Source organism: Podarcis vaucheri (assembly GCF_965113315.1).
Source record: "Podarcis vaucheri genome assembly, chromosome: 1".
In the NCBI taxonomy this organism is placed as follows: domain Eukaryota; kingdom Metazoa; phylum Chordata; class Lepidosauria; order Squamata; family Lacertidae; genus Podarcis; species Podarcis vaucheri.
The window spans coordinates 46,145,350-46,157,792 of NC_138759.1; the positions used below are offsets into that span (position 1 = coordinate 46,145,350).

Genomic DNA, 12,443 nt, shown 5'->3' on the forward strand with positions numbered 1-12,443 from the left:
AGAATTGGCCTCCACAGTCACTTACGGACTCATTGTTAAAACTGTGTTTATGGAAGACAATCTTACTCGGCTACGCGTGATCGCCAAAGAGAGAAGAGAGATCTTTTTTACTGAAAGCTTCAGCTCCATTTTTAGGTAGTAAAATTTAACACATTTGAGGCTGATGTAGCAGAGTGCTCTCAGAGGTTGAGCTAGGAACCAACAGTTTCTTAGATCACACAGGTATTATCAGCATTGATAAATTGCAGAAATAAAAAATTACCACTAGGACGCCATTTGTTATGATGGTTTCAGGTGGGCCAGGCCTAGGAAACAAATATAAGAGTATAGGTACTTTCAAATGATAAAATATTACACCTGCAGGGCAAACAAAAGTTTCTTTCCAGTCTGATCCTCAATAATGGGCTCCCTTCAAAGAAAATGCAACAGATCCATTTACCCTAGAGTTTTAACACTGCTTTAGCTTCCATGAACCTAAATTGTAGCCCAATTCTTACTTTTAAGTTGCAATATGGTTGCTGCTTCTTGAGGGCTCCAGCATACACTAGTCTGGTAAATGTAGGCATGAACACCAAAACCATACAGCAGAGGTGGATGGCCAATACTTGTGCTGCTTCCCATCCAGGCTCCTTACATTTGACAGGATCAAGCCCTTCCCATATGGCTCCATGTCACATAAAGTCAATGACAGTCAATTATAACTTTTCTGGAGGTTTGATGTCTTAGAAATCTGTTTTTATTAATCATGGAATTCTTAAAGGGTAAAATTGCCCAGATCAAGTGAATTCTGGCTTTGTGCCTGCACAGATAATTCTTAACCAATCTGATGATCGGTGCTGATCACCTCTTTGGGAGAGAGAGAAAAGGTCATTTGGATCTAGTATCCTTCAAGCAAGGGATCAGCACCAACCATCTGTTTATAGGAGATGGAAGTGAGGCATCCTTCCCCATGTGAGAAAGAGTGGGGGGTGGGAACGAAGGGAACATTTGCAAGCAATGTTCATGTTGGTGATAATAATGTTGTGAGTAAAGCTGAAACCTACTAGCGATAACTATGTTTTCAACCAAACAGTTTTGCTCAGTTTGCTCACCAAATTTTCCATTTTTATCCAACTAATTCAGCAGCATTGTATACATTTATATCCCACCTTTCTTCCATCACACAACTCAAGGGGACATGTATCAGATTCTCAGGTAATGCTGACCAGACTCAAACCTTCTTAACTTCAATTATCATATTCTTCTAGATCTAATAAATCTGTGTTCTCCAATAATATCCAGTCCCACAGCCAGCAAAGGCAGGATGCCTCGTAGTATAATTTCAAATCTGGCAGCGAGAATCCACCTCTTTCCTTTGTATCTGTAAGTAGTTTATATTTAATTATTGGTGTCCCCCCCCCCATGTGTTAAACTTCAATAATGTTTTTTGCCAATCTTTGAATTGTCCCACCTCACTGTTAACTGGGATTGTTTGAAATAAAAACAACATTTTAGGTAGCACATTCATCATTACAGCAGATATTCTTCCTGCTTCTTAACTTCAGTAAGGTCGTTCTATAGTATGCTTTTGAGTTAATACATAGAACACTTTTGTCCTAACATTTCCCAACAAAATTTATTTATTGTCTTTGGAATCCAAACAAAATTTAAAATCAAAATGGGAAACACTGAAATGCAGCAGAAAAAACAAAATTTCAGATTCAAAAATTAATTCTGGCTACATTCTGAGTTTGTGTAGCTCTCTTTTGGCTCCATAACTGCCTGTATCTTTGTATACTAAGGTCAGGAATTCTGATCCTCATTATTAATTTACCTTTGCCTTAATTCTGCACCTGATAATTATATTTATTTATTTGAAATAAATGCACATTTTATTTTTATGTTATTTTAAAAGTGAAATCAATGTAGAAAATTTAAGCGTTTGACATACTTACGCAGGTTCCACCAAAAATTCAATTTCCAGCTCTTCTTGTTTCTATTTCCAAGAAGAAAGAAAAGGAAAAAGAAGAAATGGTTGCACACAATTCCTTTCTTTCTGAAATTAAAATTGTCACATTGCAGAGTTGCTGGGGGACACACATAGGAACATAGGGTTCTGCCTTATAGTGAGTCAGACCATTGGCTCATCCAGTTCAATACTGGCTATACTGAGATTTGCTTCCTCACAAGGAATCCCTTGATCCTTTGTTCTTCTTAATGGCTCATCACCCAAGCCTATCACCTCAACACAGAAATATTAGCCTAGCTTAATTAGCTTTAAATTCTTGCTGATTCCAAGGGAGTAAAAGTGTCTAGCACACAGCCTAATACACATGGGTCTGGCTAAATACACACAGTCTAGCACAAAGTCTTAATACTCCAAGCATTGATTAAAATCGAACACTAGCTTCATCCGGACATAATGGTGGTGGCGGTGGCGATAATATTTATACTCCACCCATCTGGCTGTGTTTCCGCATCCACTCTGAGCAGCTTACAACGCATTTAAAAAACACATAGTAAAACATTATAGAGGTCTAGTGCCCACAAATTCACAACAGTATCTTGTTCTTACAAGCCACCTTGGTGTTCAGATCTCACCTGTGGTTCAGACTTAAAATACATGAGAACTCTTTCACCAAGTGGAAGCCGAGCAACATCAAAGGATATAGTGAAGAGGAGCTCATCTGGAGTGAAAAGATCTTCGTCAAAGACAGACATCTCTAACAAATTCTGTGAGAATCAGTTAAATATATTAGATGCAGGATATAATCTGTGTCTATAAAAGTAGCCTTCATCTGCCCCACCTGCAAAAAAAACCATGTCTCTCCTATATCGTTCTGTACAGCCACATCAGGCACTATAACTACAATGGTAGGACTTCACCCCAAAGCTACAGTTTTCCGTTGTCTCCCAAGACAGATGCCAACCATAAGAACAGTGAGGTACTTGGAATCGTCTTCTAAGTCTGGAGTAGGAAACCTTTTTCCACTCTCAGGGTGTCATTCACTTCTGGGCAACCTTCCAAAGGTCACACACTAGTGACGGGCAGTGTCCGAGGCAACAGTGGACAAACCAATAGATGCAATATGTACTCTAGTTTCTCCACAAATTCCATCCTCCATTTAGGCAAAGAAGAAGTGTTATGGGCAGCAGTGTCCAGTTGTGTGGCAATGTAGATGAGACTTCATTGCTTCCCTGGCTTTTGAACACAGCACATGACTGAAGATTACTGGAGGAACAGGGGCAAGGGGAGAGAGAGCCCAGTGCTGTGCAGCACAGCCAATTTTACACACTTAACCAGTATTGTCAGGGACTGGACATTGGAGGAATGGTGCACTTCCCAGAGAAGAGGGAGACAATATAGATTTACAAGAGTGGTTTGCTGAAGGTCATAGTTCAGAGGTTGCATAGGGGAGAAGCTGGGAAATATTGGGAGAGAAGCAGGAAGAAGAAGAAGCACCACCGGGGAGAAACAGCTGACAGACTCAGAGCCTTTAGAAAGCATTCCAGATCCCCCCTCTCCCAGGACCTGGCGGGCATGGAAAGTAGGAGAATAGAAAGCTCAGAGGCAAAAAGCACAGATCAGCCGACGCAGGGATGACGTATAATAGGAGAGATGGAGGGGATGGGGGTTTTACTCAGATCAATGCCATTATCTAAGAGGCAACGTCCTACATCTCTGTGAATATTGAATAAAATACCTTCTTGGTTTTTTTCCATTACTGGCAGCCTGTCCTGAGGGAGGAGGATTGGATTCCCTTAAGCCTGGCATTATGTATCTGCACAGTGCTGAGTTCCCCACACCTTGCGCCTCTCCCTCCAGTGATGCCTTGCACAAACACAATAGCAGTCAGTGGGGTGCCATGGGCGGGGCTGCATTGCTCTCCCATCTTCCCAATGCCATGGCCTGCTGCCCCAAAGGGGGGGGATGGCAAGACAACCAGGAGCTCAGGATGGTGCAGACTGGGCAACAGAGCCAAGTGGAGGTTGTCAGTGTTGCACCCACAACATGCCAAGCTCCACTGCTCCTGCCCCTCCCAGTCCTGGCAGCAGCATGTTGTGTTGGGGAGACAGGAAAGCAATGAAGCCTTGCTTGCACTGCCCTGCTGATGGATACTGCCCATCCACACATATGCAGATGTCTTGCAATCAAAAACAGGCAAAGGATCCTGTAGACAGTGGTACCTTGGTTTACGAACTTAATCCGTTCCGGAAGTCCGTTCTTAAACCAAAGCATTCTTAAACCAAGGCGTGCTTTCCCATAGCAGCGGGGGACTCAATTTACAAATGGAGCACACTCAACAGGAAGCGGAACATGTTCTGCTTCCAAGGCAAAGTTCACAAACCAAAACACCCCTTCCGGGTTTGCAGCATTCTTAATCCAAGTTGTTCATAAACTAAGCTGTTCTTAAACCAAGGTACCACCGTATTAGGAGCAGGAGAAGAATGCACATGTGATAGTATTATCTTGTTGTAAAAGCCAGCTCAGAACAGTGCACAACTGAAAGGGGAATAGCTCAATTTCTCACCTTGACTTGGTTTTGAATCCTATAATAAAACGTTTCATTCCAAACAGGGTTCTTGCTATTATTAACAGTTTTGGTCCGCACTTTTTCACATGAAGAAGTAGGTAACCAGAGGGTCACGTAACAATCAGACTGGCTTACTGTGTAAAAGAAGAATAGCATAATAAGTAGTGTTGTCAGCATTTGTTGTCCCTTTCAATGCACTTTGATCTGGAGCCATTAGCACAGAAATCTGATTCTTTCCTCTCACAAGTTTCAATTTCTTCATTACGAACTGCAAAGCTTGCATTTTGTCCATATCCTCACTGCATGGTAGTAACTCAGAAGTGACAAAGAAAAAGGGTTTGGTTGAGACACCCTTCCCAATATTTGCCCAAACATGGTTTGGAAATCAGGGCAAATACACCTTAAATGGTTTTGCTGAAGTGAGATCACTTTGGCACACATCTCAAACCCCACTCCTGTCATTGAATGAAACCATTCAACAATTTTCTGATTATGTTGCCCAAACTCATAACTGCCTAGTTCAGAACACAAATTTGTGAGCTTATTAGATATAAAATGAATTGAACTGCAGACAGCTACCACAGATAACAATTTAAATAAATCTCTACACTGTGACCAATTGATGTACATTATTCCTTTTTCATTGGCCTTGACAACAAGAAAGTGTTACATTTTACAGTGTGCAGTCCTGGCTTATGTTGTTGGATGGGTAATTCAAATACACTGGCTACATTTGGATGTCATGGTAAACCATGGTTTCAGATTGGCCTGCCGCAAACAACATTATGATGTTTCAGATTCATTTACATCAACCACAGTTAGTTGATTTACAAATTAAAGGACAAACTGTGGTTAAACAGAAACAGAAACAAATGCTTCTAGACTTCTCCTTACAGCAATACTGAAGAAGACATGAGACAGAAGGACCACACAAGGCTCATTACATCTCAGCTCAGTTCATTTATTATGATAATGTGGCCACATTATATAAAGCAATGTAGGAAGCTTCATGACAGTGTTGTTGTATCCACCCTAACATTAATGCCAAGCTACTTAAACCAAAATCATAGAGACATAAACCATTAATTTGGGAACACCCAAAACAAAAAGGTATGTGTCAGGGAACTGACATCAGAGGAAAGGGAGGTGGTAGGGCTCCCAAAGACTGGGAGAGAGTCAGCAGCTAAAGCAGGGACAAGGAGGGGGAGCGAGGGGTCTCTGGAGGAGGATCTCAGTAATGCTGAGAGAGACGCAGCAGCCCAGGCAGGAAACAGCAGGGGAGAGAAAGGGGTGAGAGACACTTCCAGCGAAAATAGCGGGGAGGTGTCAGAAGCAACTGCAGGGAGACCCTTGCTTCGCCGGAAGCTGCCACGTCGTGAGTCCAGGAGACGCGTTTCCGTTAAGGAACTTCTTTGCTGGAAGCGCTTCCGCAGGCAGCCACTGTCAGACTCTACTAGTGACTAGAGCAGACATGTCTGAGGAGCTCTGTCACACACAGAGGTTTGTGGGACCGCACAAACTCTGAAGGGGCACTATTTTAAGCACAAGCAGCTAATCATCCCCTGACAGCAGTCTGACAGTCTCTGTACGCTGCCTGTGCAGGAGAAAGCATCATGAGCGACCCAGCCGGAGACGGAGCCGGAGGAGCAGGGGGTGGAGCTGGTCCAAGCTTGGAAGAAAGATACCGAGCGTTGGAGGTCCAACTTGCGCTGCAGACGGCGAGGCTCGAGGAGAGAAGGGCTCAGGATGCTGACAAAAAGGGGAGAACCACTCAGTTCCCCAGAAAGGTACCAGGATTGGTGCAGAAGTTTGGGGGGGACCCCAAGGATTACCATGCCTTTAGGACTGAGATGCAATATGCCCTGAATGTGCAGTTTGATGAGTTCCCTGATGAGGAATCGCGAGTTGCTTTCGTAATTGGGCATCTTGAGAAGGGGGCGCGGGACTGGGTTCGACCCCTGATGGCAACGCACAACGATATCCTAAAGGACACTATGAAATTCTTTCGTGCAATGGATATCATGTTTTCCAGCGATATTGAGGAAGGGGTGGTGCGCAGACAGCTAATGGCTTGCAAGCAGGGAAGCAGATCTGTCCGTGAGTACTGGACTGAATTTACCATGCTGATTCACAGATTGGGGTGGGATTTAGCGGCAGCACCAATTCAGATGCTATTTGAAGAAGGTCTTTCTTCAGCTGTGAAGGACGAGCTGGCCAGGAGCCCCAGGGCGGTGTCTATGGATCAGCTGACCAAATCTGCGCTGACCATTGGAGCGCGCCAGGAGGCAAGAGCCTTGGAGAGGCGGGAAGGGAGAGGGGAACGTTGGAAGGAGTTACGCATTCCAGACATTCCTGAGCCAGCTTTCCCGCCGGCAGAGCCGATGGAAATCGGAACAGCCCGCGCGCGCGCAGTTTCAAAGCCCAGTGAGGGGGCGAAGAAGGAGGGAAAGGGAGCCCGGAAATGCTATCTCTGCCAACAGCCAGGCCACTTTGCCAGAGTCTGCCCCCAGAGGAAGGAATGGCAAGGGATGGTGGGAGCAGTTGAGGGGGGAGAGCAGGGAGAAACGGAGCAGGTAAAAGCCAACGCCTGGTTGCCAGAGTTAGGGCACTGCAGCCAGGCCAAAGAGCAGTGAAAGTGCCCGTGCCAGAAGCTCCTCGACCTGCTCTAGTGATTGAAGTGTCGCTAGAGCTGCAAAATGGACACCCCCTAAAAATAAAGGCGCTGTTGGACTCAGGCAGCTCCTGCAATTTTATGAGCAAGGAGTTTGCTGCTGAACATCAGATACAGACTATCCCTTTAAGCAACCCCCTGCAGGTGACCACGATCGATGGCAGGGAACTGTTGGGAGGAGGAGTCAGCTTGCAGACCGTCCCAATGATAATGAGGGTGGCAAGGCACACAGAACTGATAGCGTTTAATGTGGCCACCTTGGGAGGCGCTCCCATTATTTTGGGAATGAGCTGGCTAGCCTTACATGATCCGCTGGTGGGCTGGCATCAAAGAGTGGTTTCCTTCGGTTCAGCACATTGCTTAGAACACTGCAGGGGGGAAAAGGGGTCAGCAGGGGCCCAAGCCACCCTAGCAGGGACTGAAGTAATGGAGAAGGGGAAGGTGCCACCACAGTATGCTGATCTCAGCGACGTGTTCAGCGAGAAGGAAGCTGACCAACTACCCCCGCATAGGCCCTTTGATTGCCAGATCAATTTACTCCCTGGAGCACAGCTTCCTGTAGGCAAGTTGTATGCCATGTCAGACAGGGAAATGCAGGAGTTGCGAGCGTTCATTGACAAGAACCTGAAGAGAGGCTTCATCAGAGAGTCCAAGGCAGCGGGGGGTAGCCCAGTGTTTTTTGTGGATAAAAAAAACACGGACAAGCCGAGGCTGGTATGTGACTTTCGGCGCCTAAATGCAGTGACAGAGCCGGCGGCTTTTCCTATGCCCAGGATTGATGATATTTTGACCAGGGTGCGAAAAGGAAAGATTTTTACAAAGCTGGACCTAAGGGGGGCGTACAACCTGATACGTATAAGGAAAGGGGATGAATGGAAGACCACCATGTTCACCCCTTTGGGGGCATTTGAATACCTCGTTATGCCTTTTGGATTACAAACAGGCTCCGCGTGTTTTCAAGCCTTCATGAACCACGTACTGGGGCCTTTGCTCTACAAGAATTGCGTGGCCTTCTGAGATGACGTGTTGGTGTATTCGGAGAATGAGGAGCAACATGTGAGAGACGTCAGAGAAGTGTTGAGCAGGCTGCAAGCCAACAGACTGTGGGTGAAACTGGAGAAGTGTCAGTTTCATACCAAGGAGGTGGAATTCCTGGGGTACCGCTTGTCAGACAAGGGGTTGGCCATGGACCCCGGCAAGGTTCAAGCGGTGCTGGAATGGAAAACACCCAAGACCAAGAAGGATGTGCAGAGGTTCCTAGGGTTTGGAAACTTTTATCGTAAGTTCATCCGAAACTTCGCCCACCTGACGGCGCCCATCACGGACTGTCTCAGCAGTAAAAAGAAGTTTGTTTGGACGGGGGAGGCGGAGCGAGCGTTTGAGGAACTGAAAAGGGCCTTCGCCTCGGATGAACAACTTCTACATGTGGATTTACAAAAAAAGCTGAGGGTCGAAACAGACGCTTCTGACAGAGCCATAGGGGCGGTGCTTCTTCTGCAGCCAGGGAAGGAGGGGTCAGAGTGGCGACCGTGTGCCTTCTTTTCGCGAAAGCTGAACAAATCTGAGAGGAACTACACGGTGTACGACCGGGAACTTCTTGCGATTCATGAGGCCTTCCGGAGATGGAGGCACCTGCTAATTGGTGCACAACAGAAGGTGCAAGTGTGCACGGACCATAAGAATCTAGAGTATTGGAGAACTGCGCGAGTGCTCAACCAACGGCAGTTGAGATGGGCCCAGGAGTTCTCCAAATTTAACTTTGAGATTTGTTACGTACCAGGCCCGGAGAACGTTAGGGCGGACGCTCTCTCACGCAAACCTGAATATTTGGAGGGAGAGGGTGCACCCGAAGAGACCCATGTCATTCCCGAGGACCGCTGGGTGTGTGGGGCGGCATTGGTGGGGCAAAGGGAACTGGTAGAGGGAACGGTGCAGGATGAATACGCCCAGGACAAACTCAGGGGTCTCAGGAGGGAGGGAGACAAACCCGGGGGTTTTGAGGAGAGAGATGGGGCGTTGTACTACAAGGGAGCGTTATACATACCTGAAGGGGAATTGAGGGAAAAGGTACTCAAGCAACTGCACGATAGCCCCACAGCAGGGCATTTTGGGCAACACAAAACCATGTGGCTGGTTACCAGGGAATTCTGGTGGCCCAAGGTCAGGGAAGATGTGCGGGAATATGTGAGAGGGTGTGACCGATGCCAACGAGCCAAGGGGGAGAGGCGGGCACCGGCAGGTTTATTAGAACCACTACCCACGCCGGAAAGGCCATGGGAGGCAGTGGCAATAGATTTCATGACTGATCTGCCCAGGTCCAAAGGGAAAACAGCCATCATGGTTGTGGTAGACCTGTTAACCAAGATGGCCCACTTTATAGCCTGCTCACATGCGGTCACAGCGGAAGAAACCGCTAAATTGTTTGTGGAAAATGTGTTTAGGCTGCATGGCGCCCCCTTGAGGGTGGTTTCTGACCGAGGGAAACAATTTACTTCCAGGTTCTGGAGGAAGCTCATGAGCTTATTGCATGTAGAGGTGAATTTCTCTACTGCCCGTCATCCAGAAACCAACGGGCAGGCGGAAAGAGCTAATGGTGTCCTCCAGCAATATTTGAGGTGTTATGTGAATGACAGAGAGAATGATTGGGTGGAGAAGCTGGCGTTGGCAGAATTTGCCTACAACAATGCAGAGAACGTGTCCACGGGAATGAGCCCTTTTTTGGCTAATCACGGGTGTCATCCCCGAGCCTTCCCAGGGGGGGAAGGGGAGAACTGGAGCGTTCCAGCCGCAGAACAGTTCGTTGAAGAAATGGAAGCGATCCATCGCCAGCTCCAACTTAATTTAAACAGGGCGAAGGAGGAATATAAGAGGCAGGCAGACAAAACCAGAAGGGAAGGGGAAAGCATTAGGGTGGGGGACCAGGTGTGGCTGTCCACCCAAGGGTTACCATTTAAAGGAGGTTGTAAGAAGTTAAGACCCAAAAGACTGGGCCCATTTGAAGTCACGCAACAGGTCAACCCAGTGGCTTTCAGACTCCGGTTACCGAACCACATGAAGTTGCACCCAGTGTTCCACAGGTCGTTGCTGTCACCGTATATAGGGGACAGAGAGGGGAGGGTCAATAGGGGACCAGCTATGGAGGAAAAAGAACACAGCTACCATGTAGCGGAGATTCTCGATTCCAGGTGGAAGGGAGAGCAAGTAGAGTATTTGGTAATGTGGGAAGGGGAGCCGGAGTCGGAAAACACCTGGGTCAGGGCAGAGGATGTAGATGACGAGGTTTTGATTGAAGCTTTTCATCAGAGATTCCCTCGAAAACCCCAGCCAGTGGCGAGGTTCCGGAGGGAATACTTCGCCACCACCGACGAAGAAGAGTTGGAGGGGTTCTCTGATTCCGAGGTGGAGGAGGATTCAGCGAGTCGGAACGAAGACCGATGGAGGGAAATGTTCGAGACGTCTGAAGATGAAGAGGATTCTTTTCGGGGTTTCAGCTCCTCACCGCCCAGAGGAGAGAGTAGGGGCGGGGGAGAAGGGGGCCCTGGAGGGGAGGTGGATGTCAGGGAACTGACATCAGAGGAAAGGGAGGTGGTAGGGCTCCCAAAGACTGGGAGAGAGTCAGCAGCTAAAGCAGGGACAAGGAGGGGGAGCGAGGGGTCTCTGGAGGAGGATCTCAGTAATGCTGAGAGAGACGCAGCAGCCCAGGCAGGAAACAGCAGGGGAGAGAAAGGGGTGAGAGACACTTCCAGCGAAAATAGCGGGGAGGTGTCAGAAGCAACTGCAGGGAGACCCTTGCTTCGCCGGAAGCTGCCACGTCGTGAGTCCAGGAGACGCGTTTCCGTTAAGGAACTTCTTTGCTGGAAGCGCTTCCGCAGGCAGCCACTGTCAGACTCTACTAGTGACTAGAGCAGACATGTCTGAGGAGCTCTGTCACACACAGAGGTTTGTGGGACCGCACAAACTCTGAAGGGGCACTATTTTAAGCACAAGCAGCTAATCATCCCCTGACAGTATGCAAATAAACCAACTGCAACTCCTGTTCATATGACCATTTCCAATATATTGACAAATACATTTGTTGCAAATCTATTCAGAAGTTCCTAAACTGTATTTATGCGGGCGGGGGGGCGGGGGTTGCATGTCAGCCTTTCATATGGGAAAGTCTGAAGAGGGGTTGTAAGTAGGAATGTAAGGGAATTTTAATGAAAACAAACATTGGAAAACAGACTGCATATTTGTTTGCTTATTTGTCCCCTGTCCAGAATAGAAATAAATCCTACAGATACAATTGATATTTGCAGCTACTGTTGTTTTCAGTGGTTATATCATGCTGTCCTATGCACATTGTTCCCTGTGAACTACTATTTTATTTCAGAAACCTAAAGTAAATTATAAAGACAGTAGCAATGTTCAGATGTTTGCCTAACGCATGAAGAGTTATGCTGGGGGTGGGGACAGAATTCACATGCAAGGTCCACCTCCGATGTATTGTGACACACTAACTGCTCTTTTGGATCTTTGCACAATTAGCTCAAAAGTCTGAAGAGGGTTTTTCAATATATTTGACTGAATTTGCTTGGAAATTCTCCCTGATAAGCCAGGGTTCTCACTTGTGTGTCCTTAAGCACATTCAACTCAAAACTAAGCACTCACTAATGGTTCTTCCTCATCCTTGGAAAAATGTGACAAGTGGAGTGCCACAGGGTTCTGTCCTGGGCCTGCCATTGTTTAACATCTTTATAAACAACATGGACAAAGGAATTGAGAGGACATCAAACTGGGAGGGGTAGCTAATGTTACAGAAGATGGAACCAGAAGATTGGAGAACTGGCCCCAAACTAACAAAATGAATTTCAAAAGGGACAAATGTATGGTTCTAGATTTAGGCAGGAAGAACCAGCTGCACAGATATAAAATACCTGACTCTCTAGTAAAACATGTGAAAAAGACCTAGGGGTCTTAGTACACCACAAGCTTAACATGAGTCAACAGTGTGATGCAGCAGCAGCAACAAAACAAAGACAAAAAAAAAAAAAACCACCCAATGTTATCCTAGGCTGCATCAACAGAATGGCCCAGTAAAAGGAATAGCACTGTTCTAGTCTGCTTTGGTCAGACCACACCTGGAGTACTGTATCCAGTTCTGGGTACCACAATTTAAGAAGGATGTTGACAAGCTGGAACATGGGCAGAGGACGGCAACCAAAATGATCAAGGGTCTAGAAATCAAGCCTTAGAAGGAGCACTTGAAGGAGCTGGGT

The 12,443-nt window shown here is 46.7% G+C and overlaps 1 protein-coding gene across 1 annotated transcript in view; it reads right to left on the reverse strand.

Annotated features, from left to right (window-relative positions):
- Positions 1-12,443, reverse strand: part of LOC309541637 (cytosolic phospholipase A2 epsilon-like) — a 53,760-nt gene that overhangs the window by 28,294 nt on the left and 13,023 nt on the right. The window contains exons 4-7 of the mRNA XM_082239717.1: positions 4,512-4,648; positions 2,581-2,712; positions 1,935-1,975; positions 263-305 (exon numbers count right to left, since the gene is read on the reverse strand). Coding sequence (XP_082095843.1) covers positions 263-305; positions 1,935-1,975; positions 2,581-2,712; positions 4,512-4,648 — 353 coding nt within the window. The remainder of the gene's footprint in view (positions 1-262; positions 306-1,934; positions 1,976-2,580; positions 2,713-4,511; positions 4,649-12,443) is intronic.